This window comes from Danio rerio, chromosome 2, assembly GCF_052040795.2.
Source record: "Danio rerio strain M-AB ecotype USA chromosome 2, GRCz13ab, whole genome shotgun sequence".
NCBI lineage: Eukaryota > Metazoa > Chordata > Actinopteri > Cypriniformes > Danionidae > Danio > Danio rerio.
This window is the reverse complement of record NC_141022.1, coordinates 51261416-51285669: the sequence shown is the minus strand read 5'-3', so window position 1 is coordinate 51285669 and position 24254 is coordinate 51261416. Positions and strand designations below refer to the sequence as shown.

The 24254-nt window shown below is 36.2% G+C and overlaps 2 protein-coding genes across 53 annotated transcripts in view; one reads left to right on the top strand and one right to left on the bottom strand.

Moving 5' to 3' along the window:
• Window positions 1–24254, top strand: part of ftr05 (finTRIM family, member 5) — a 393850-nt gene that overhangs the window by 125813 nt on the left and 243783 nt on the right. The window lies entirely within an intron of this gene.
• Window positions 1–24254, bottom strand: part of mbnl1 (muscleblind-like splicing regulator 1) — a 163677-nt gene that overhangs the window by 81251 nt on the left and 58172 nt on the right. For 25 of the 52 annotated variants that reach the window (NM_001441466.1, NM_001441465.1, NM_001441473.1 and 22 more), the window contains 1 exon segment: window positions 7802–8343. In NM_001441466.1, coding sequence (NP_001428395.1) covers window positions 7802–7975 — 174 coding nt within the window. In that variant the 5' untranslated portion in view covers window positions 7976–8343. 52 annotated transcript variants of the gene reach the window in all.

Sequence of the window (24254 nt, the reverse complement as noted above, 5' to 3'; positions counted from 1 at the left end):
AGCCCTTGAGCTCGGGGCTCTCTCCCGGGACAGCATGCCAAATAAGCTTTGTAAATCATCAGCTAAGTGTGAACTCTTGAAAATAAAGACATATTTATTGAGTTTTGAATTAAGTTCTCCAAATGCAGGGGTTAAGACAAACTCTATTTTTTACTGAACCAATATATACTGAACCAAAATGATTTTAAATATCTGGTTCTTTACATTCCAAATTAAAATAAATCTTTAAAAATAAAAAGCACCACAGGTTAAATATTAGCAGCTTCTTTCATTTTGATAATATTAATAATAAATGTTTTAAACCAGGATATTGGATGATTTCTGAAAGTTTATTTATGATACTGAGGACTTCTGCTTTGCATAACTGGAATAGATTAGGTCCACAATTTAAATGAAATATGCTAAAAAATAAAGGCCGCTCTTATAAAAATATAGTAATGAATGGAATTACTTTCCTGGGAATGTCCAAAATGCTCCAGTAATACTATAGTGCTTTTATATGTGCTGTATATTTATTGAAAGTGTCTTTACTACTGCATATGTCCAATATAAACAAATGTCTTTACATGTATGTGTGTGTATGTAAGTTAGTGTGTGTGTGTGTGTGTGTGTGTGTGTGTGTGTGTGTGTGTGTGTGTGTGTGTGTGTGTGTGTGTGTCGAGGGGAACACCTGAAATATTGCCAAGTTTTTCCAGCAGACCTGAGATTTAGCTTGATCCCACTGCCAGTGTGTGTGTGTGTGTGTGTGTGTGTGTGTGTGTGTGTGTGTGTATGTGTGTGTGCTTTTCTCCTGCCGTGTATAAATAGATGGAAAATTACAAAGTGTCTTTCCCTACTGCTCTGGAAGGAAGTGGTCACACACACACACACCCTTACAGTGCACAATGTTGTTTAAAAAGCCCCGGCAATACAAATTAACGCCTAATAAAAACTCATTACTAAGATTTGTAATGTTTCAGCATAACTGTTGATCTTAAATAATTCAGCATATGTGGTCTTTTTAATATTTAAATATATTTAGTTAAATCAATAATTCAGCAGCTCCGCACTAAGTCGAACACCGGCAGGAACAGGAGTAATAGATTGGTGGAAGTTCACCAAAGCGAACTCTGGACAGATGTGACATCGGCCATCATTCATTCATTAAAGATGGAGATCTGAACATTACTGGAAAACCTTTCAGACGAGCTCAATGTTATTATTGCTCATGTGTTGGGGTAGATGATGGTTCTCTAAGCTCATTTCATTTCCGCTACGGGCATGTGTGCAGATGAATGAGGAAATGTGTGCTGACGGATGATAAAACAGATGATAAAGACTCGTAGATAGCGCAGTCATATCACATCACAAAGACTTGAAAATTTTTAAATAACTGAAGGATTTCTGTCTGATATAATTTCTAAATTATAATTTCGTCTGATATGATTTCTTCCTCTTCTGGTTCAGGTATTTTGAATTTTGATCGTGGTGTCAGCGGAGAGGAACAATCCACTTGTGTGTGACACAAGCCATTGAAATGAATGGGTTTCATAGCACAAAAAATCCACTTCCACCTGAGCACTGACAATGACTGGAGAAAGTGAAAGCAGCATAGCCTTTTTTGATACATATTTTCTTTTAGCGAAAAACAAAACAAAAAAAAACATTAAAATTACCAATAATTTTAATCAGCCAATAATTATGTGCCTTCTTAATAATGACATTAATTAATAGCATACATTTCACTAAATACATTTAAATGCATTATTAAGTTAACATAAAATAGAAATAGTTAATTAAAATACATTTTTCATATACAATGTTCTGCCTTCTTGGTGTTAACAGTATACATCTACATGGCAGAGCATACTGAAACGTTAGTTTTTCTGCTAGGCATTGCAGGCTTCTCTTTCTCTGTTGACTCAGTCTTTCTGAGAGGGCCAGTTTTGGGGTCTGCGCTGATGCATGTGATTTTTGGTGTTATTAGAGGGTAAAGCGGAGGGCTCATGTGTGGGGATCAGATCTCATGGGAGTCAGCGGCTGTTCATCATGAAGTGTTTGGATTTGGAGACTAGGGCTGCTCAATATATTGTTTCAGCATCGATATCGCAATGTGCACATCCTCAATAGTCACATCACAAGATCTGCAATGTTGAGTTATGATTATAGTTTACTAGGAGAAACCGTTCAGATCTGAACACATGAGAATAGAGGTGTTATTGTGGAGTTTAACCAAAACGGAGCGAAAGTTTTTTAGTGGCACATGTTTTTAAGGCCTGAGAGTCCAAAGTATCCAGGTACACACTATTTTACCCTTGGTAACTTTAATAAAGAAATAGTTTATTGAATTTATTTTTGCAGTGTTATTTTATATTTGATTATTCAGATGCTGTACCTGAATACTATTTGACTGGCCTGAAAACCATAATAACTATTAAATCACACTTTTGTCTGTGCTCTTTGGTATTTACCGTGGATGAAATAGGTATAGAACACGAGCACACTAGCTAATAAATATCCTTAAAACTAACAGACCGAAACTAACATCTAAAAAAAATGACTGTAATTTCCTTAAATATTTATGCCTCATATTTTAGGGATTTGTACTATTACCAGTGGCTTTTGCTCTGAATAGTACAGAGAGGGTTTAAAAATACAATGTAAGCATATAATTATAAAAATGAAGTGAAAAGCATTATGGTGAACACTAGTCTTGGCAGTTGTATTCAACCAGGCTCGTGTTCTGGTGGTTTCAGAGCACATGAGCTGAACTGAGTGTCTCTTTGACTCCAAACTAAACGAGGAACTGAAGCAAAAGTGCAGAAATAAGAAGCGCTTGACTCAGAAACGCTCAAGCACACGAGACCTCAGGCCGTCTTGTCCAAACATAAGAGATTCAGTGTGTTATTACAAGGCAGAAAATCAGCTTATGTTTAGTCTTCTCCTCTGAGAGACCTGGATTTGGAACATTTGTTGAAATGTTTTTCAGTTGCGTTCGCTTTAAGAGTTCGCAGTTACAGCCGAAGTCAAAATGATTCACCCTTTATCAAATATTAAATGATGTTTAACAGAGCAAAGGAATTTTTTACAGTATTTCCTTTTTTTCTGGATTGGTTTTATTTTGGCTAGAATGAAAGCAGTTTTTTTTTTTTTTTAAATCAAGCATTTTAAGGTCAATATTACAAGCCCCCTTAAGGCTGAATTATACTTCTGCGTTAAACGCACGTGTATGCTATGGCGTTGACGCATAGCCCTACGCCGTGACCGTCGGCGTCTCTGACGTACACCTCTCAAAAAATGTAACTACACGTCGCAGCGACGCATAGCGCAAGCTCTGTGATTGGTCGGCTTGGTAGCGCTGACGAGTCTGGGCGGGACCGAGAGCCGCGCGAACCCAATGGAGCGATTGTTTACAATTGCGGAGTCCCGTGAAGGAGCTCCGGATGGATAGTTTTGTTTTGTGTTTACCCCATAGTTAAAAGTTTTTAGAGTTTGAGTCACTTGTACATTCAGGAAGCATTCACAAAGAACAAAACAGCAGCGAAAAAACTCGACACAGAGACACATTTACACCTCACTGCCAACTAGCGTTTTGGAAGTGGTAATGCAGACCAACAGAGACAGCACGCAGATGTATAAATGCACAGCTACGTGCGTTGCATGCGCCGTTGGTTACGCCGGTCACTTGACGCAGAAGTATAAACCAGGTTTTAAAGGTGCAATATATCTGCCAAAATGCTATTGGGTTAGCATAATATATTTGAAACACAGTCCCCCCTTGCTGTCCAAACCCATGCCTTTTGAAACACAAATGCATGCACCTAAAAGATGACAGCAGACAACCCACTATTTCATGTCATTCGCCAGAACAAATGATTTTTTTTCTTATATCAAGGACGTTTTCAGTTGTGTAGTGAGCAAAACTTGTCATAATAGTCTCACTCTCTCATTCGCTTTGTCTGAAAGCGACTACTGCATGCTGCATGCAGGATTGACATTTATTTCTAAGCCACACTAACATGTTATTTCAGAGCGAATATTCAGAGGAGCATAGTAAACAATATCGGTAGCGTGTCACAGGCTGTCATTGTTCAAAAATGAACCAATGAGAATATAAAAGCAACTTCACCTCAGTAAAGCAGGTTATGTGGAGTAGCACTATTTACTGATGTTTTGTTGATAAACTAAATAAAAATCGACATTATTGATGCTGTCAAAGAACCATATGAAATTGAAAATAGTCACATCAATTTTTCACTGGTAGATTTCAGTGGCTGAACAACATTTCTGTGCATATAACCCATTCATAACACAACATACTCTACATCAGCTTTGCGTGACTAAAATACTTTTAAAACATAACATTACCCATCTGAAAGAAACACTTTTCAGCCATGGTGTCGTCCTCCCTCCAGCTTGCAAAACTAACTCCAATATTAATTCAGGATTTTAAAAAGTTTTGATTCAGCATTTGATTTTACCGCTGTAATTGTCTCGTGTGCACATGAACACGTGGTGCGCATGCACGCTTATACGTGCAAATGGCAGATCTGCACAAACAGAGATGCACCGTTGTACAAATCTACATTCGTTGACAGACAGTTTGGGCTACTTATTAGAATTATGGGAACTGCCGGCCTGACAATATTTTTCATTTCAGATTTTTTAGTCTTATGCCTTGCCCAGAATATAAAAACACATATAAATATATTTAAATCATTTACTTTAATCGTTTCTATTGGAAGGTGAAGAATCTTTTAACCAGCGCAGCAAAACATGTTTCTTGTTTATATACACTATGAACAGCAGCTACGCTAATTATTCTCTTTATTCTCAATTTCCACCGGGGTATACTCTTCCCGAGGCCCTCTGACTATGCAGAGTCACTGATTTGATCCAAGACCAGTAACGAGATGATCCCAAGGTTCCCATATCCTGGACCAAGCCGTATCCTGAGCAGCTGCTGCGGTGGTCATGGAGGAGTGGAAAGAGGTGGTCATGGAGGAGTAGAGGTTTCCATATCCTGGACCAGGCCGTATCCTGAGCAGCTGCTGCGGTGTTCATGTAGGAGTGGAAAGAGGTGGTCATGGAGGAGTGGAGGTTTCCATATCCTGGACCAGGCCGTATCCTGAGCATGAGACTGATTCCAGTGACGCTCCAGGGAGAGACGAGTCTTCGCTGAGGCCAGCTTCCAGCCTCTGCCGCTGAGACTGTAGCTCTGCACAAGACGTTTGGCCAGCGAAGAAATTAAAATGGTCGTGCCCAACTGAGTCTGGTTTCTCTCAAGTTTTTTTCTTCACTTTCGCCAATCCTTAAGTTTTTTTCTCCTCTCCGCTGTCGCCTCTAGCTTGCATGGTTTGGGATCGGTGGAGCTAAGCATCGATGAATTTGCTTTTTATTAATAATTTATTACACATTTGGCATTGAGAAGGAACATAGAAATGTTGTCTGACTAACATCTAGCAGCTAAATGTGTCTGGAAAACTATTCAAAGGCTTTTATTTTTATAAACAGCGTGGATGTGAATGCTTCTAAATGTTCTGATTGGCTGGAGTAAATGTCTCACGTCAGCACGTTCTAATCGTGAATGCACTCCTTTCGACTCCTTCTGCATTCACACAGCGCATCATTCCAGCAAATTACCGGTAATGTTATGACTTCTCTTTCCAGAAAACTGCCAGAACAAATTTAAAAAAAAGGCCTGTTCACACATGATCCCTTTCCGGAAAATTGACGGTAATGTTCCGGAAAGTTCTGTATGTGTAAGAGGGGCTAATGACTTGCTTAATAACCTTAACTTGCCTGGTTAACCTAATTAAGCATTTAAAGGTCATAATAAGCTGTATACTAGTGTCTTGAAATATATCTAGTAAAATTTTATTTACTGTCATCATGGCAAAGATAAAAGAAATCAGTTATTAGAAATGAGTTATTAAACTATGTTGGGAAAAGTGTAGCAAAAAATAAACAGTGGGGCTAATAATTCAGGTGGGCAAACAATTTTGACTTCAACTTTATAAAAAAGGCCAAGAAACTGCTTTATTTTACATGAGAGTCTGCCTTTGTGACAACGATCACAGTTTTAATGTCAACAAAACTAGCATTGCCACAGCGACAGACTCCACCTCCAGACTCTACGCCTGTAAAGGAAACCCCCATATAAAATTCTCTGGGCTTTACAAAGCAGTTCGTTTACGTTTTATATGCTGCGAGGAATGCTCATGTTGGCATCCCAAGTGGAAAGAAGGAATTTTACGGCTAAACATTTTACAGCTGTGTCATTCTAGGGTGAAACACTGATCCATTTATGACGACAGATAATATGGAAACTAATCTTGGTAATCGTCATGTGCAGAAAAAGGCTGTTTGACTAGTGACATGAGCAGACCAACCAAACCTCATTTAAAAATAAGGATAAAATGAACAAACAACTTTATATTTGCATAAGGAAATGTCTTTGGCGGTGGCTTTGTGATTGGCAGACATGCTTTGATACTTAACGCCAGTTCAGTTTGAGTCTAACTTGCAACATTCTCAGGCTTATTAAATTATAAAAATAAAATACCTAAAAGTATTAAATATAAATATAAAAACTATAATATAAGAAAAGTAACTATGAAAAATAAAAAAAGACTGATTCAAGTTAAATATAGTAATTATTGTGTGTTTTTGTAAAAAAAAAAATTGTTATAAAAATATACTAAATATAAAACTATGAACAAAGTAACTATGAAAAATAGAAAAATACTAAATCAAAAAATAAATAAAGTATTTATTGTGTTTTCATTTTTAAAAAGCTAAACACAAATACAAAAAATAATAATAATAAAAGGCACATAATTCAAAATTTTCTAAAATATAAAAAACATAGAGAATTAATTCATGCTAATTTAAATAATGAGAGTTGTAGTCTAGCTTACAACAAAAACTAATAAAAAATGATAAAAACAATACATTTTTGCTCAAATTTACAAATAAAATAAAAAATAAAACATTCGTAGTAATTATTGTGTTTTTATTTTAAAAACTAAGCTAAATAAAATACAAAAATAAAAATAACAATGCACAGATTAATGCAATTTTTTTATTTAATTATAAAAATAAATTACCTAAATGTACTAAATATAAAAACTATGAAAAAACAAATATGACTAAAGTAAACATAATAATAAAGGTTTAATATAGTAATTGTTGTGTTTTTTATTTTAAAAAGCTAAATAAAAATACACAATTATTTTTTTTGAAAAAACAAACAATTTTTTTGTAAATTCAAAAATATAATTAATTAATGATTGTGAATTGAAATAATGAGTAACAAAAACTAATAAAAATGATAAGGAGACAGAAAATTGTACTTTTACTAATAAAATAAAATAAACAATTTTGTAATATAGACCAACAATTTTTAAAACATAGAAAAAAGAACAAAACAAAAAACAAAACAAAAAACAAAACAAAGACAAAGATGAAAACAAAAACAAAACAAAAAATAAATACAAATAAAAACAAAGATGAACATGAAAACAAAACCGAACAAAACAAATACGAAGATAAAAACAAAAACAAAACATAAAATAAATACGAATAAAAAGAAGAACACGAAAACAAAAATAAAAACAAAACAAAACAAAGATGAAGACTGAAAACAAAACAAAACACCAAAAACAAAACCAAAAACAACACCAAAACGACCTAAGTGGCCTTACTCAGTAAAGACAGATGAGAGACTTCAATAAAAGCCCATCTTTATAGCTGTAATACCTGAAAATTTGAGCAGCAATCGCACACTCACACACACACTTGAGTCTGAGCATTTTCTTACCTTCAGCGAGTCAAAGCAGGCGATGACCCGGCCGTTCTCCACCTGGCAGCTCTTGGCGGGATGCGCAAACTTGCACTCGGCATCAGATCGAGCGCACGTTCCCCTCTGAAACTCTCGACACACCTCCAGCGTCAGCCATTTGGTGTCCCGCATGTGAGCCATATTCATCGCCATCTCCGCACGCTTTAGACTTCGAATCCTTACAATCCCAAAAGTGCTTTATGTTTGTCACTTTTTACCAACGTTCCTCTCTCTGCCTTAGATCATGAAGCTCCACGGTTTGCACACCAGGCCAAAGCGAGAAGAACAAAAAAAAAAGAAAAATGTTGAAGTGAACTGCAGTGATGGAATCCAAAAGCAAAACAATAAAAAAAAATCCTGGACTCTGATTGGCTGTTTTGTGTTTGAGGCGTCGTTCAAGGAGGTCTGGTGCTGTTTGTTCACTGATTTGGGCAGCAAGCAGGCGGGAAAGCTGAGGCTGGTACTATAAGCAGGTCCAAGCAGCGGCAGACGCAAGAGAGGGCACAAAACTCAGTACCCACCTAAAACAAACAGAAAGACAACAGCTTTGAGAGATCTTCCTTAAAGAGCAAACATGTTTAGCAAGAGAGACAAACTGAATTCACTTGAACACTTCACTTAAAAAAAATTAGTTGTTAAATCAAATGAGTGGGGCGACTGGCACACCCAAAGGAAACCCACACTAACACGGGGAGAACAGGCAAACTCTACATAGAAATGCCAACTGACTCGGGCGAGGCTCGAATCAGCAACCTTCTTGCTGTGAGGCGACAGCACTACCCATTGCGCTGTACCATGTACCAAAATTATCAGCCGAAAATGGCATTTTTGGTTTTATCTGAAAGAGATAAATGGATAAAAATATAAGCCAACTTCGACTAGTTTGTGCTTGTGCAGCGGTCAAAGTACTTGAAGCACTTTAATAATCCACTCCAGTGTTTCCTCAAGGATTTTTTTCCTGCTGTGGCGGCAGACCTTTTACACAAATCTACCAACTACCTATGGCGTTATTATTTTAATGACAAATGTCGTGTGCGCAATATTACAACTCACAATCACATTTATGTATTACGAGCATGCAAATCTCTTTGCCGATTTCCTCCGTTCGTGCACAAAACTTGCACCCTCTCAAATAAACACTGCTGAAGTGCGATTTAGTGCGTTTATCTAACAACAAAGTCTCCAACATTTATTCGATTTGCTAGGAATATTTATGAATGTCTCCAATATACCTACAGAGCGGCATTAATGCGTCCCGAAGTAAAGTGAAACGGCCATAAACTACGGCAAGATAAAGTCATTGTATGCAGAAACAAAGACCTTTATCTATAAAGTATACTTATGGAAACTGGTCATCATAACTGCTGTTCATCATAGCATTAAACAAGCAGTAAACAAATAACGCACAGCACTACTATGATTACAGAAAACGTTTGCGCTGTTATAATCTACTTTTTATAGCTTTGGTGCGATTATAACCCGCTAAAAAATAACAACTGACTGACCGAATGTTTTGAATGAGAAGCTATAATGTAGGCGATGTGGGATGAACTTTGGTGTGGCGCCCCGCCATGGAGGAATGAATGTAGTGAAAACCATGCACTCTTTGGAAGTTCTGCTCATGTACATGTAGCTTCTTACCTACACTGTACATCGAAAAAGAAAAAAAGAAAAAAGCACACTCAAATAACTCGCAGACTGGACATTTTTATGTAGTGTAGTTCCTGCTGCTTGCAATAGTATTACTGTGCTGGTAAAGTGATACCTCTCATCTCCTTCACCTCCTTCACTATCAAGAAAATGAGTTTATTTTATTGGCTTCTGGTTTTTAAAATCAGCTTAATTTAAGTTATTGGGTTCAATTTTGAAATGTCTTACGAATTTCTTAAATACTTAATCATTATTGGTTTTAGTTTTTGGACAAGTGCTTCCAGAAGTTTTCATTTCAGTCCATGCCAACAATTGATTAATATTTATTTATTATTTATTTATTTATTTATTTATTTATTTATTTATTTATTTATTTATTTATTTATTTATTTATTTTTATTTTATGAACTAGAATAAAACATGCAGCACTACAATTCAGACTAAAATACACTACCTGACAAAAGTCTTGTCGTCTATCCAGGTTTTAGGAACAACAAATAATAACTTAACTTCTAGTTGATCAACTGGTATCAGAAGTGGCTTATATGAAAGGCAAAGGCTTCTATATTATGCTTATTTTACCAAAACAAAATATGATCATGCCTAGATTTCTGTAAGAATCTTGGGTCTATGCGGGTTCCAATAGGTCTTTTGTAGTATTTGTGATTATTAGGATGCAGTTCAACAGATGATTCATCTGAAAAATCTACCTTCTGCCACTTTTCCAAATGATCAACAAGAAGTCAAGTTATTATTTGTTGCTCTTACAACTAGGAGGTACGACAAGACTTTTGTTGAGTAGTGTGTGCTATATTATCAGCACATGAGCTCATCATCATCATCATGAGGTTGTCACATGACCAAGCCATGTCAAGTTATTATCTCAGCAAAAAAAAAAAAAAAACTCATATTACATTAAATTATTGTAAAAACTGCTGGACTTTCTTTAGTGTGGCTGAACTGCTTCATGTCTGATATTTTGGCAGATATAGTAGATTACCCAGGTATCCCAAGAATAAACCTTCCTGATCCTATTTAGGACAGACCGCATGCATATAATTGGGACACGGCCCATCTTCCACCTCATCTCACAACATCTCTCAGTTTCTCACTATTAGACTCTCAGCAGCTGCATGAATCCTTCAAACTCCTGGAAATGCCAGAAATGCACTGAAGTCTGCAGAATACCTTTAGTTTGAGCAAATAAAACATTGTCACACACATTCCTGGACAAACACACACACACACACACACACACACACACAGGGCTCATTCTAATACAAACACACCCATGAAACACACAAAGCAGCCCTTCACAACTTTAAGTTTCATTCCAGTTTGTGGAGAACTGACCCAGAATCACATCATGGCTTCAGCTTGAGCTGTGACGTATCGTTTAACAGAGACTGAGAAGGCGAGGTCATTTCCTGTTTCTGTGGTTAGCAGTGAGCCAATCGCAGGAAGAGATGGAGCAATGTTCCCGGCCTCATGCCAGTCAAGAGAGTAACAGAGAGACTGACTGCACCAAAACTGAACACACACACTTAACTAAAATCCACACAGCTACTTCAGGTGTTGTTTACAAGGTTAATCAAAAGTTTTGTTGAAAACACACACATTTTCACATGTATTTGCTTCATTCTACATTATTTCTGTTTTCCTAAACTTGTGTTCTTAAGCCTTGTGTGCTGTTGGGGGTGTTTTCATCCACTCTGGGATGATTTTAAGTCTGTATTTGGCCACAACTTTATCTGTTTAAGCAAATGGAATGATTTTGCTGACCAATCTTATTTTGACAGATATTTTGGAAAAATGCTTTGGATTTTTTCAAAAACTTCATACACTCTGAGCAAATTTACTACCGTTTTGTTATGATGGTGGCTGTTTTTGCCCTATTGACTTCCATTATAATGACATTTTTTCATTGCAAATCCATGACAGCATATAATAGGGATGCACCGATATGGATTTTTTTGCCGATACCGATAACTAGGCCCACACGGAATCTGCGCACGTAGAAATCCACAGATTTCCGCAGATTTTTAGCCCGTCGTTGTGTCTATTTATTTACTTAATAAATAAATGTAAAATATAAATGTGTGTAAATTTATATTTATTCCGTTTTGTTTTTAATTTCAGTAATATTATTGACTAATAGTGTTCATTTTATTTATTTACAACACAGTTTGTAATATTTTCTTTTTCTTTTTATTTTTGCTTTGTTTACCAAACAAGTGGATCTAGATGAATTTGCACTGTAAACATTAAATAAACAATAAACTATTATTTTTAGATAAAACGCTTACCGTGCACTCACACATGCGTAATGTGCGTTTCGATCTAACCGGCAACCAAAACCAACTAGACTGAGACGCTGAGAGCAAAAAAACACCATGCCGCAAAAAAAACAACAACAAACACACCAGGATGATAGCGTGCATTCCGAGCCTAGCCAAGACGGCGCTTATACAAAGACAAAAGACAGAAAATGAGAAAATTCAAGCCGAGCACAACATGCTAGACAATACAGAACCAGTGTCCCGACTCTGCCACCAAAACAAGAGTTAACAAGACAAAAGTGGCAGAATTCTAACACTTTTAGCTTAGCTTAGCATAAGTCATTAAATCGGATTAGACCGTTAGCTTCTGTCACAAAATGTCAAGTTTCGATAAGTTAAAATGTGAAAAAATCTTTTTTTAAACGAATTTCATATAGTTTGTCTATTTATTTACTAGATAAAAGAGAAGAACAAATAACATTTCATGTATTTCATGTATTAAGTTTTTAGTTATGATACTCCCAAAATAGTTCTGCATAAATTGACAGAATTTTTTTTTAATTCTCAGCAGATGTAGCAAAAAAATGTCCGCAGATTTTGTTCGGCCCTACCAATAACTGCAAGCTTGTGTGACAAGTTTAAGTAATTCTGCAAAAGAAATGATCTTTGGATTGTGGGGGAAAGCGGAGCACCTGGAGGAAACCCACACCAACTCGGGGAGAACCTGCAAACTCCACACGGAAACACCAACTGGCCCAGGCGGGACTTGAACCAGCGACCTACTTGCTGTGAGTTGACAGTGTTGACCACTGAGCCATCGTGCCGCTCTCTTTTGAATTTTGAGAATTGTAAATTTGCAGATTTATGCTGAAACAGCAACAGTTTACACTAAACTTAAGTTTAAAAGAGTGACTATTTACCATTAGTTAAAAAAAAATACTTTCCATGCTAAATAGTACTTGAACATAGAATTAGTATGTCCTAAATCGTGGTATGTTGAAAAGAGTATGCCAAAGTTTCCTAGATGGTCTACTATTTCCGGTAGAAATTGTAGAAAGTATAAAACTGTCACTACTCTAAGCACTAATATTGCCTACAAAAATTGTAAACACACTCAAAAGTATGTACTTTTTCCATCACAAACAACCACATACTTTCAGGACATAGTCTAAGTATGTGAAATGGGATGCAGCAACATACTTAAATGTGGCCTCTGTTGACTTAGCAACCGATCAGAGTAAATAGCACCTTGAAGACAACAAAACCACGGAGCAACACCCTGAAAATGTGACAAGGTGCAAGAATAATTAAAACAACTAAAAACTAAACAACTGCATACAAAAAAAAAACACATTTTGAAAAATAAATGCACATATTTCTAAACAATACCAGATGTCGAACTAAGTACTATTTCAATAGTAGATCATAAAATAAATTGAATGAAGCCAATATTTATAATTCAATACACTGTAAAACAGTCAACTTTATCAAATGAAATGAGTGTAGTTAACTCAAAATGTACTGAAGGTTATTTCTACTCATTGAAAAGAACTGTGTTAAAGGTAAAGAGTTAATTAAATACCTCATTACTTCCACTTAAACAGAGTAAGTTCACAGTACTCATATAGATTAGTTTAACTCAGATGGTTTGTTGCAATCGGTTTCCTCAAACGGTTTGAGTTACCTTAACTTATTGGGTTTTACAGTACCAAATTGGATTGAGTTCCCTTCAATTATTGGGCTTTACTGTGCTCAAATTGTTCTATTTACTCAAATGGAGTAAGTTCAAAGTACTCATTAGGATTAGTTTTTGAACTCAAATGATTTGTTGCGATCGGTTTCCTCAAATGGTTTGAGTTACCTTAACTTATTGGGTATTACAGTAATAAATGAAGCAATGAAGTCCATAGCACATAATTATATAGTAACATACAGAACTGCAAAAATTCATGGTAGAATAAATCAATTATATGTATAAAACTAAACTAAAAATTATGCCAACAAAAACACTCATATGCAAACACACAACACAGCACTGTTTATGGAAAGCCATATTTTTAATCCGATAAGACTTTTAGTATGAAGGCAGACAGGATCCAGGGCACGCTGAATACTCAAAACAGGCTAAATGATTTTGTGAAATGAAAAGAAAGTGATAGCTCTGGATAAAGTGAATCCATGAGCCTTCCAGTGTGATTTTGATCTCACTTTAAACAGGCTCATGCCTGCGTTATCTGTGTTTACTGAGAAGAAGAATCACTGTGACAATTAAAGAAAATTCATGCTCAGACTCGGATTCAAGATCTTTGCTTGATCATTACCATGCTGTTTCTTTGGTCCCTATTTTTTTTTTTTTTTTGGTTAAATGATCTGGCTATTATGTCACTGTATATCTCCCATAATCCTTTGCGATGCAATAACAGATTTCTTAGAAGTTGCTGCAAGGTCAAACAAGGAGAGAAAATAAGAGCCATAGCAAAAGAGGGAGAGAGAGAGGGAGAATGATCTGGATGTTTGCCAATCAAAGCCCATTAAAAAGTCAAACATTTTTGCCACTGGGAGGAGAGCTGGATGTTATGTTCTCTTTTAAGAAATGGAAACTATTTCAATGATGCACGTGAATGACATATTAAGTGTTTCGCTCTTGGCTTATGGCTTTGTTTATGTCTAATACGCTCCTGTCAGTGAGAAATGCTTGATTGAACATTTGATTTCCTGTGGCTCTGTTTGTTATTTGGCAGCGGTGTGATATTAAAGGACTGACTTTTTAAAAAGAGGAATTGTAATTAAAGGTGACATCAGCCTGAGTTTAGTCTAGGAAAGAGAAAACAAACTCTGCTTTGCATATCTTTGACTTTTCAAATACGCAGCATATTAATATAGAAACCTCACTGTTTGAGGCTGGAGGTATTAAAGCCCGCTTTGTAAACAAAAAAGCAAACTGTATGAGAAACCGATCATTTAAGTGCCTCATTAAGGACTCGCACAAACACTTTTATAAATAGAATCATATGGAACCGTAATAAACAAAACTTCTTTAAGTTCTTTAGTTCCTCAGAAAACCACATTTTAAGTCTTTAAAGAGCAACTGATGATCTGACGAACTTGCTGAATGCACCATTTTTTAAATCTCTAAATAACCACACAACATAAATAAAGTCACATTACATTATGAAACCAAAAATATTATACAGCCAAAAATTAGGACGGCAATTTGTGGGTGTCACCGACTCGGTCCCAGTCACTCCCCTCGCTGGCCAGCAGAGGCCACCATCTCCGGACTTCTAAGCATTACATCATCCACTTACACTGATCCAGCACACCTGAACTGAATCCCGCTAATGACCCACGTACCCTTTATAAGCCGCACTCAAACACTCAGTCTTTGCGAAGTCTTGTTCAGCCCCGGCCAGCATTAGTGAGCGTTATATCCTGCCTGATCTCCTGTGTATTACTCCAGCCCGTTTCTGACTCTGCTTTGACTTCTGCCTGCCCACGACTCAAGCCTGTTACAAGGACTCTGATACTCGCTGCCTGCCCTCGACCCAAGCCTGATACACGGACTCTGAATCACGCCGCCTGCCACTGACCCATGCCTGGTAAATTACTTTGTGTCTGTCAGCCGCCAGCCCTAAGACCTTTACTACTGTTGTTGTTGTTGTATGTTCGCACCTTTGTGCGTGTTGATTGTATGAGTGAAAGTGTGACTAATAAATACTGCATAATGGATCCCTCCGTGTCAGTCTCCCCGCTACAGTGGGTTGTGTTAAAAATAGGGGTTGTGTACTTTTTTTTTTGGCATAAAATGACTATTCGTCAAAATATTAAGATGACATCAAGGATTTTATGAAGTTTACTTACAAACATATTTCGAGAGGATCACGTGCTTATGATTGTTCACAGCTGTTCCAGCATTAGCTCATGACCAATTATCCAATCAGCTGATTCCTAACTCACTATAGCTGCCAAATCCCAAATCGCATACTTATGCACTATTCTACGCCATTTTGTAGTATAAATAGTGTAAGTAGAGTGTTCACACTGAAAACTCTAAAAAATAAGTGCACTTTAATTACCCGGATGATGCACTAATTCAGCTGCTAAAATAAAGTGTGGATTGATGGACACTTCACACACTCAACGACCGCAGGTTTGCTTACGTAGCAGAAGGGGCGGAGCTATCGGACGCACATGTTGAATAACTTTATTTATTTTGGATGGTGAAAGCAAAATTCTCCTATGAGAGTGATTATAGCGCCTCCCGATGGTAAATGTGGTAATACTCACGGCAGGTATTATTTGATAATTCGGTTGTTTATTTCACTGATTTGGCAACCATCAAACGTCATCAGGGAAACGGTTTGAATATCCGCTTAGTAAAAAAACATTAGTGTGCCATTTGGGACGCCACTACATACATATACTATCCTGTTGAGTGTGTAAGTGCACAAGTACATAGTGCATGAGAGCATAGTGTATAGTGTGCCATTTCAGACGCAGCTTATAAATAACCAAATAATTAAATAAGTTTTCCTATCTTGATATCTTTGTCAATTTCTTATTTTATTTTCTGGAAACAACATTTTGTCCACAGCTAAACAGTAACTTTGTGCTATAACTTGTGGTAAATAAGAAGGAATGATCATTATTGTTCAACTAAGGTGTCTATTATTTACTTTTGTGATTTATAGATTAAAACAAGATTTACTTTATGAAAGTAATACAACACTAAGCCTACTTTGATTATTGGACACACGGACTGCTACACCATGACAACAAATGTTTTTATGTTACTTTAACTTATTTTAATAGGTTTAATAATCAGATTAAAAGACTGAAATAGAGATTAAATTTGTGACAAAAAAAAAATCATTTGATTCAACTAAACAATTTAAAGCAGTAGGATTTTTTTTTACAGTGTATAACATCTACTAAATATGCACTTGAATATCAAGCAAAGCAAAAAAAGGCACAGGCTAAAAGACTGATATTTGGCTACAAGAAACCAAATTGATTAGTTAAAATTAAGTTATATAAACCTTTATTCTCAAATCAAGTTCTCCGCATGCATTAGCTAAAACAATGCTGTTTTTGTTCAGTACACATGTACCGTTACACCCCTATCAAAAATGAAATGATAGTGAAATGCTGGAACAAAGCATTAAAATTCAAGAGCAAGCATGTCTGTTTTTTAAACCAAAAAAATCCCAAAAACCACCCACACATACTGCACAACCCAAGGTTAGCTCTTTCAGAATGTACAGTGCTCAGCATGATCGAGTACACCCCATTTTGAAAATGAATATTGTTATTAATTTCTCAGTGAAGGCAATGTATTTTGGTGCATTTAAACAAAAAAAATTATTAAGAAGATATATTTTAGTCACCAAACATTTAGAAATGGAAAGATTTTTATATATTTTTTGCTTCTCTTGATTTTTCCTCTTCTTTAAATTTGTATTTAATATTTTTTATAACATATACATTTGGGTGTACTAGTTTTTTAATCGTTATCTTAACGAATCGTTAACTTATCAGATGGATCTTTATGGTTCTATTCTAAGCCAAAATGCTTCTGATCTGGAATCAGGCACCATGTGAATGCTCTAAATTTGCCCTAAATTCTGCTGAACCCAATCCCATGTTTTCTCCAGAATGAATTCATGAAGGCACTGGCCTGAGTCTGGGTGGAGTGCTTGATCAGAAAGGTGTGCGGGCAGCGCAGATGGTTATCTAAACCACAGCCTTACATCGTTTGACTCAGATGTGTGTAGGTGATGATTGCCATGTTGGAAAGGGTTGAAAATAGTATCATCGCCATGGTTACACAGCACAAAGCTTCAAGCGAAAGCCCTTCTACCCAGTAACTCAGAAACATGCACAGTTTAGAAACTCACACAAACCTTCTGCCAAGATGCATTCATCAAAAAAGGTCAAAGGGGAAGGGTTTTCAATGTGTTATTTATTAACTATCTAAAGGCTTTTAGTTAGCCATGCACAAACAACAGGTAGTAATTTTTACAAATATTTTTTTTTTAAATGTTGTTCATCCCTCTTAGTCTTCAAACCTACAGTATTCTTTTAGGGAAATTAAAGATAGCATGCATGCAAAAAGATACATCTGCATGCATGCAAAAACATCCTTTACAAAAAAATAAAAATAAAAGAAATTCAAGAATGTAAGCCAAAAAAATCCCTTCCAGTTAGGATTTCTTTTTCAAAACAATTTTTCTAAAACGTTTAACCCTTTAAATTTTAAATCTTTAAATGTATTCTATTAGAGGAATGTAAAAAGTTAGGTCTGCATGTAAAAACACATGTAAAAACATATTTTGTAAGCACATAAAACCTTTGACTGCCGCTCTACCAAATGGTTGACCACGTTTTGACTGTTTTAAATAATGACTGTCAAAGTCATTTAAAGAATGACTGTTTTAAATAATGGTTTACACTCACAGCACTGATGGTTACAAAAAAAAAAGAAAATCAAACAAACATAATCCTGTAGCACTACTACACTTTATTTTGGTTTTATTGTAAAAAAAAAAAAAAAAAAAAAAGGAAAAAACAAACAAACAAAAAAAACAAGCATGTTAAATGGTTTAAAAAAATTAAGATGATTTAGTATTCAAATTTTTTAAATTTTGTTTAATGTTTATAAATAAATTGTTCTTACACTTCATATTTTTCATAGTGTGCGTATTAATTCTGGTACTTTTACTATTAACCGACATATCAACCATTTGGTAGAGGCTGTTATTTTAGAAATTATAAGATGTGCTGAAAAAAATGCATTGAGTGTGCGAGTTAAGAAATGCAATCCAAAACAATTTTTCTTGGTGGGGTATTAAAAGGGGTATAATGAAAGAAATGCAAGAATGTAAGCAAAAAAAATTTGATCCCAGTCAGGATTTTTTTTTCTCAAAACTTTACAAATTAATTTCTAAATTAGAAATATTCAAACCTATTCTATTAGCGACATTAAAGATAGCCTGCATGTAAAAGCACATGCAAAAACATATTTTATAAGCACATGAAAATAAATCCATACCAGGTAGAATTTTTTTCGAAACTTAAAAAAAAAAATCTCATATTTTAAATTGTAAATCTTCAAACCTGTTCTGTTAGCAACATTAAAGATAGCCTGCATGTAAAAAGATAGGTTTGCATTTAAAAACATGCAAAAACATTCTTTATAAATACATGAAAATAAAAGAAATGCAAGAAATTAAGCAAAAAAAAAAATATTGTTTTATAAACTATTTTAGTTAATCATCCCTCTAGATTTTAAATCTTCAAATGTATTTTAATAGCAACATTAGAGATTGCATGCATGTAATAAGATACCTCTGCATGTAAAAATATATTTTATAGGCACAAGAAAATCTAAGAAATTCAAGAATGTAAGCAAAAAAAAAAAATCCCTTCAAGTAAGGATTGTTTTTAGAAACTATTTTTTTTAAATGTTGTTTATCCCACTAAATGTTAAATCGTCAAACCTATTCTACTGCCGAAATGAAAGATGGCATGCATGTAAGAAGTTAGGTCTGCAATGTAAAAACACATGCAAAAACATCTTTTATAAGCACATGAAAAAGAAAATTAAAGAAATGCAAGAAAGTAAGCAAACAAGTCCATTCAATTTAGGAACTTTTTCCAAACTATTTTTTAAAAACATTGTTCATGTGTAAATCTTCACATTTATTCTATTAACGACATTAAAGATTGCATGCATGTAAAAGATGCGTCTGAAAGTAAAAACACATGCAAATTAAAGAAATGCAAGAATGTAAGCAAAAAAATCTATTCCAGTGAGGCATTTTTTAGAAACTATTTTTTATTCATCCTTCTAAATGTTAAATCTTTAAACCTGTTCAGTTAGCAACATTAAAGATAGTACTGTATGCATGTAAGAAGATATGTCTACATGTAAAAAGACATGCAAAACACCCTTTATTAACACATGAAAATGAAAGAAATGCAAGAATTTAAACAGAAAAAAAAATTAAAAATCAATGCCAGTTAGGAATTTTTTTCTAAACTATTTTAAAATGTCATTCATCTATCTAAATTTTAAGTCTTCAAAACATAAGATATGTCTGCATGTAAAAACACATGCAAAAACATCCATTATAAAAACAAGAAAATGAAAGAAATGCTAAAAAAGAAGCGCTAAAAAAATCCATTCTACTAAGGAATTTAAATGTCATTCATTAATCCACTTTTTAAATCTTCAAACATGTTCTTTAAGTGACATTAAATATGGCATGCATGTAAAAAGATAGGTCTGCATGTAAAAAACACATGTAAAAACATCCTTTACAGAAGAAATGCAAGAATGCCACTAAGACAAAAAACTCAAAGATATGAGACAGTGGAAACAACCAGATGTGCTATTACGCTATCTAACTCAGGTGTAGCGCATTAATCATCACAACAGACTTATAATAGCAAACACATGGGATTAAACCAACAGTCAATTTGCATCAACACTATAATCCACAGTTTAAAGCAGAAATCAATTCAGAGCGAGTCTAAACAGAATCAGATGTGAATTGCATCAAACTAAAGTGAAGCGTGCTTCCTTATAAAGCCTCCATGTGCTTGTTTTCTCAACACTTTCACTTTCTCAACTCCAGCGCGCCGTCGACAAAACCCAAAGAGTTGTCGCCAGCCCACCCCGACAGATCATTAGTTTATTTTCCATCCTCCCCCCAAAGCCAAACAACAAATACATCTTCAAACACTCAAACCAACTGCTTCAATCATATACAAGCAAGACGTGACGACACTCAGTGTTTCTCTGATGTTTCAACACTCTGCAGAGTCAAACAATAACTCACGTTCAAGTGTCCTAAAAGTCACATAACCTGTTATCTGACATGTTTCCCTTCAGCGTAGAAATCGAGCGGACCTGAATCCATATGTTTCTCCCTGCAGTGAGAGCGTGTTCGGCGTTTACTTACATGACTGCACGGAAGAGTGACGCACTCAGACAGAAGTGAAAACCTGCGTCAACATCTCTCTCTCTCTCTCCCCTCTCGTTTGCCTCTCGCAGACAGCTACGCTCTCTCTCACACGCCCCTGTGCAGTCCCAGGGTGCCTGACTGGGTCCTACCGCTCTGAAATCTAGCACGAGCCATATTAGGAAACAGCAGTTAAACATGTCACACGTAATTTACATGTGGGGGGAGGCTCTTAGGGCTGAGCATATGCAAAGAGAGTGAGAGAGAGAGGGGGGAAGAAAAAAACCCTACACGCGCTGGTACGCGCATAAAACAAACAGAAGGGAAGTGAGACTTGAAGGGAGGGGGGGTGGGTTAAAAAAAACGATAAGTCTCTCTGGTTGAACTGTTAACCAATCGCACGGTTGCCACTGTCTAAACAAGTAGCCGGTCTCCAACGGGTGGGGGAGTACCTGCGCGAGGGCCGTTTCCTGCCAAAAATGCACGGATGCAACTTTCCCCCCCTCCGAACGCCGCTGAGATTTGTTTGCAATCTATAAAGTCAGCCCACACACATTGAATGAACAACCAATGCACAAAACGAAGTGGTGCAGTGCTGTTAGAACTGCACAAGAGAGAGACACAGACAGACAGAGAGAGCGAGACAGACAAGAAAAGCAGTTCTTACCTCTCACATCATGGTTACTACTGAGTGCGCGTATATATGTGTGTGTGTGTGTGTGTGTGTGTGAGAGAGATCAGACGCAGGCGTCAGGCCGCGACAGCAGAGCCTCAGGCACCGGGTGGACCATTCTCAGAGAGGAGGAGAAAGAGAGAGAGAGGAACAGATAGAGCGCGTGTGGCTGCTGGTTGCGCCACTGTGTGTGTGAGAAACAGCAGCACTGCGCAGAGCACTGAACTCAAGCGCCAATCAAGCTCTTTGGACCTGCCCACCAACACAACCAGGAAGTGCTGTGGCTGCTGCTAATGCTTTGAGTTCCTCACCGAAAAAAAAAGAAAGAAAGAGAAGAAAACGAGAAGGGGAGGGGACAAAAGGAAGGAAAGGGAGGTAAAGAAAAGAAAACGAGTGCGCTTTTGAGATTACATCGTGCTTTCCCTGGAGTCTGTCTGCGCTCGGCTTGCAGACTGCAGTGGGACACACTCACACACACACACGCAGCTGCACACCTGGTGCATTGTGCGGCAGTGTTATCTGCTGCTGGAAAAGGCTGGATTTGCTCTTAATTCCACTCTGAATCATCACTATCTGGGTTACGGCCATTTCTGGAGGGAAATATATCATTGGGGAACTCTAAATGATGCATTTTTGCATTGAAGAAAAGTGTGATTTACTTGCACTCTGAGCTATTTAACAAATGACACAAAGAATAAGTGGGTTGCATTCATTTAGTTCATTGATGTTAAAGGGATAGTTGATCCAAAAATGAAAATGTACTCACCTTCAAGTGGTTCTAAACCTTTATTAGGAGAAGACAAAACTTGTGAACATAAAGGAAGATATTTTGAAGAAACACTTTAATAGTAGGACAGATTCAATGGAAGTCAACAGGTTTTCAACATTCTTCAAACTATCTTCTTTTATGTTTAACCAAAAAAAATAAAGTCAAACAAGTGAAGGGTGAGTAAATTATGTCAGAATTTTTGGTTTTGGGTGAACTAACCCTTTAAAGTACACATGAAATCAAAACAAACTATATTAGTTGCGTCCCAAATCGCATACTTTTGCACTATTCTATGCCATTTTGTTGTATTAATAGTGTAAGTAGTGCGTTCACACTGAAAACTCTACAAATAATAAGTGCACTTTAATTACCCAGATGATGCACACATTCAATCGGTAAAATGAAGTGTGTAATGATGGATACTTCATGCACCCAGCGACCGCAGGTTTGTTCACATAGCGGAAGGGGCAGAGTTATCGGGCGCACATGTTGGATAACTTTATGTATTTTGGATTGTGAAGGCAAAATTCTCCTATGAGAGTGATTATAGCACCTCCTGATGGTGAATGCAGTTATACTCATGGCAGGTATTATTGGGTTGTTTGGTCATTAATTTCACTATTTTGGCGACCGTCAAACATCATCAGGGAAACGGATTGAATTCTGCTTAGTAAAAAACATTAGTGTTCCATTTGGGACGACACTAAATACATATACTATGTTGTTGAGTGTGTAAGTGCATAAGTACAAAGTACATAAGTGCATAGTGTGCCATTTGGGATGCAGCTATTGATTTAGTTAGCTCACATTGCTAATTTTGTGTTGAACCGTTTATCTGTGAATATCTTTAAGAAAAAATACAATAGTTTGCCCTTGTAATCTAAATCTGAAAATGCACTTCCTGTTTGTTTTCAGTTAAACTCTCACATGTCTGAGAAATTGGGCGTGGCTAACATACTTAACCACGCCCCTCCAGCTGTCAGTTTTGATGACAAACAGAGATGGTGAGGAAGAGGAGTCTGTCAGGTTGCAATAACTCTCCCCAAACTCTTTTCCAGATCTTTCTGAATGTAATGCCTACTTTACTACATCCAATCAGCTCACTGAAGAAAAAACAAGCCACGCCTACTGTTTTCTCAATTAAAATTCAGTTTTTCTAGAAACTGCGTCACAATACAAAATAAAAATAAATGGTTGCAGCTTCCGGTTCATGTGGACTTTAATGCTAACAAACCTTCCACAAGGCCAGGAATTTGAAGTCCTCCCTTTAAACTGCGCAATATTTTCCTGAAAGGTTGTGAGGTGTTGAAACTGGGACTTTAAGGGCTCTATCATATGTCCGGTGCAATAAGACGCAAGATGTGTTTGGACGATTTGTTTCTATTTTCAGACCAGCACAACTCTAATTTTCACGTTTTGTGCCAGGTTGTTTAAATATGAAATCCATTTGCGCCACTTTGTGGACTCTTGGGTGTGCTGGTCTATAAAGGAGGTGTGTTAAGGTGCATTGATGGCGTGTTGCTATTTTGATGAATTAAAATAGACCGCACCATTGACCATTTAAAAGCAGGTATAAAGTCCAGCACAGAGCGTGTTAGTTATGAGCCTATGCAGACCCGAACTCTTAATACACAAAGGATGTACAGCAATACACAAATATCTTTAGATATGAAAAAAATAAAGGATTAAAATTATATTTAAAAAACTATCATTTTCTACATAAACAAAAAACTACTGCCTCCATGGCTATTTTCAGTTTATTCATGACAATTTGCTTTTGTATGATGTTATTATTATTAGCAGTATTATTTATTACATGCATATTTATAATGGTTTCAATAAAAACAAGTTTAGATTTGTCCTCCTGTCGGGTTTTGGAGATGTATGCATCACCATTTGAGGCATAAGAATAGGATGCGTGTTTGGGTATAACTCAGTTTTTGAACCACACTTCATTATTGTTGCTCATTTATTCATTTGCTGGAAATTAGAACTGAATTTAGAAATAGTTTTTAAACAAATTTTTGCGGCTAACAAGCAAATTAAAAGCTGATGGATGTCTTCAGTGGAGTGCGTACAATAGCGTTTTCTGATT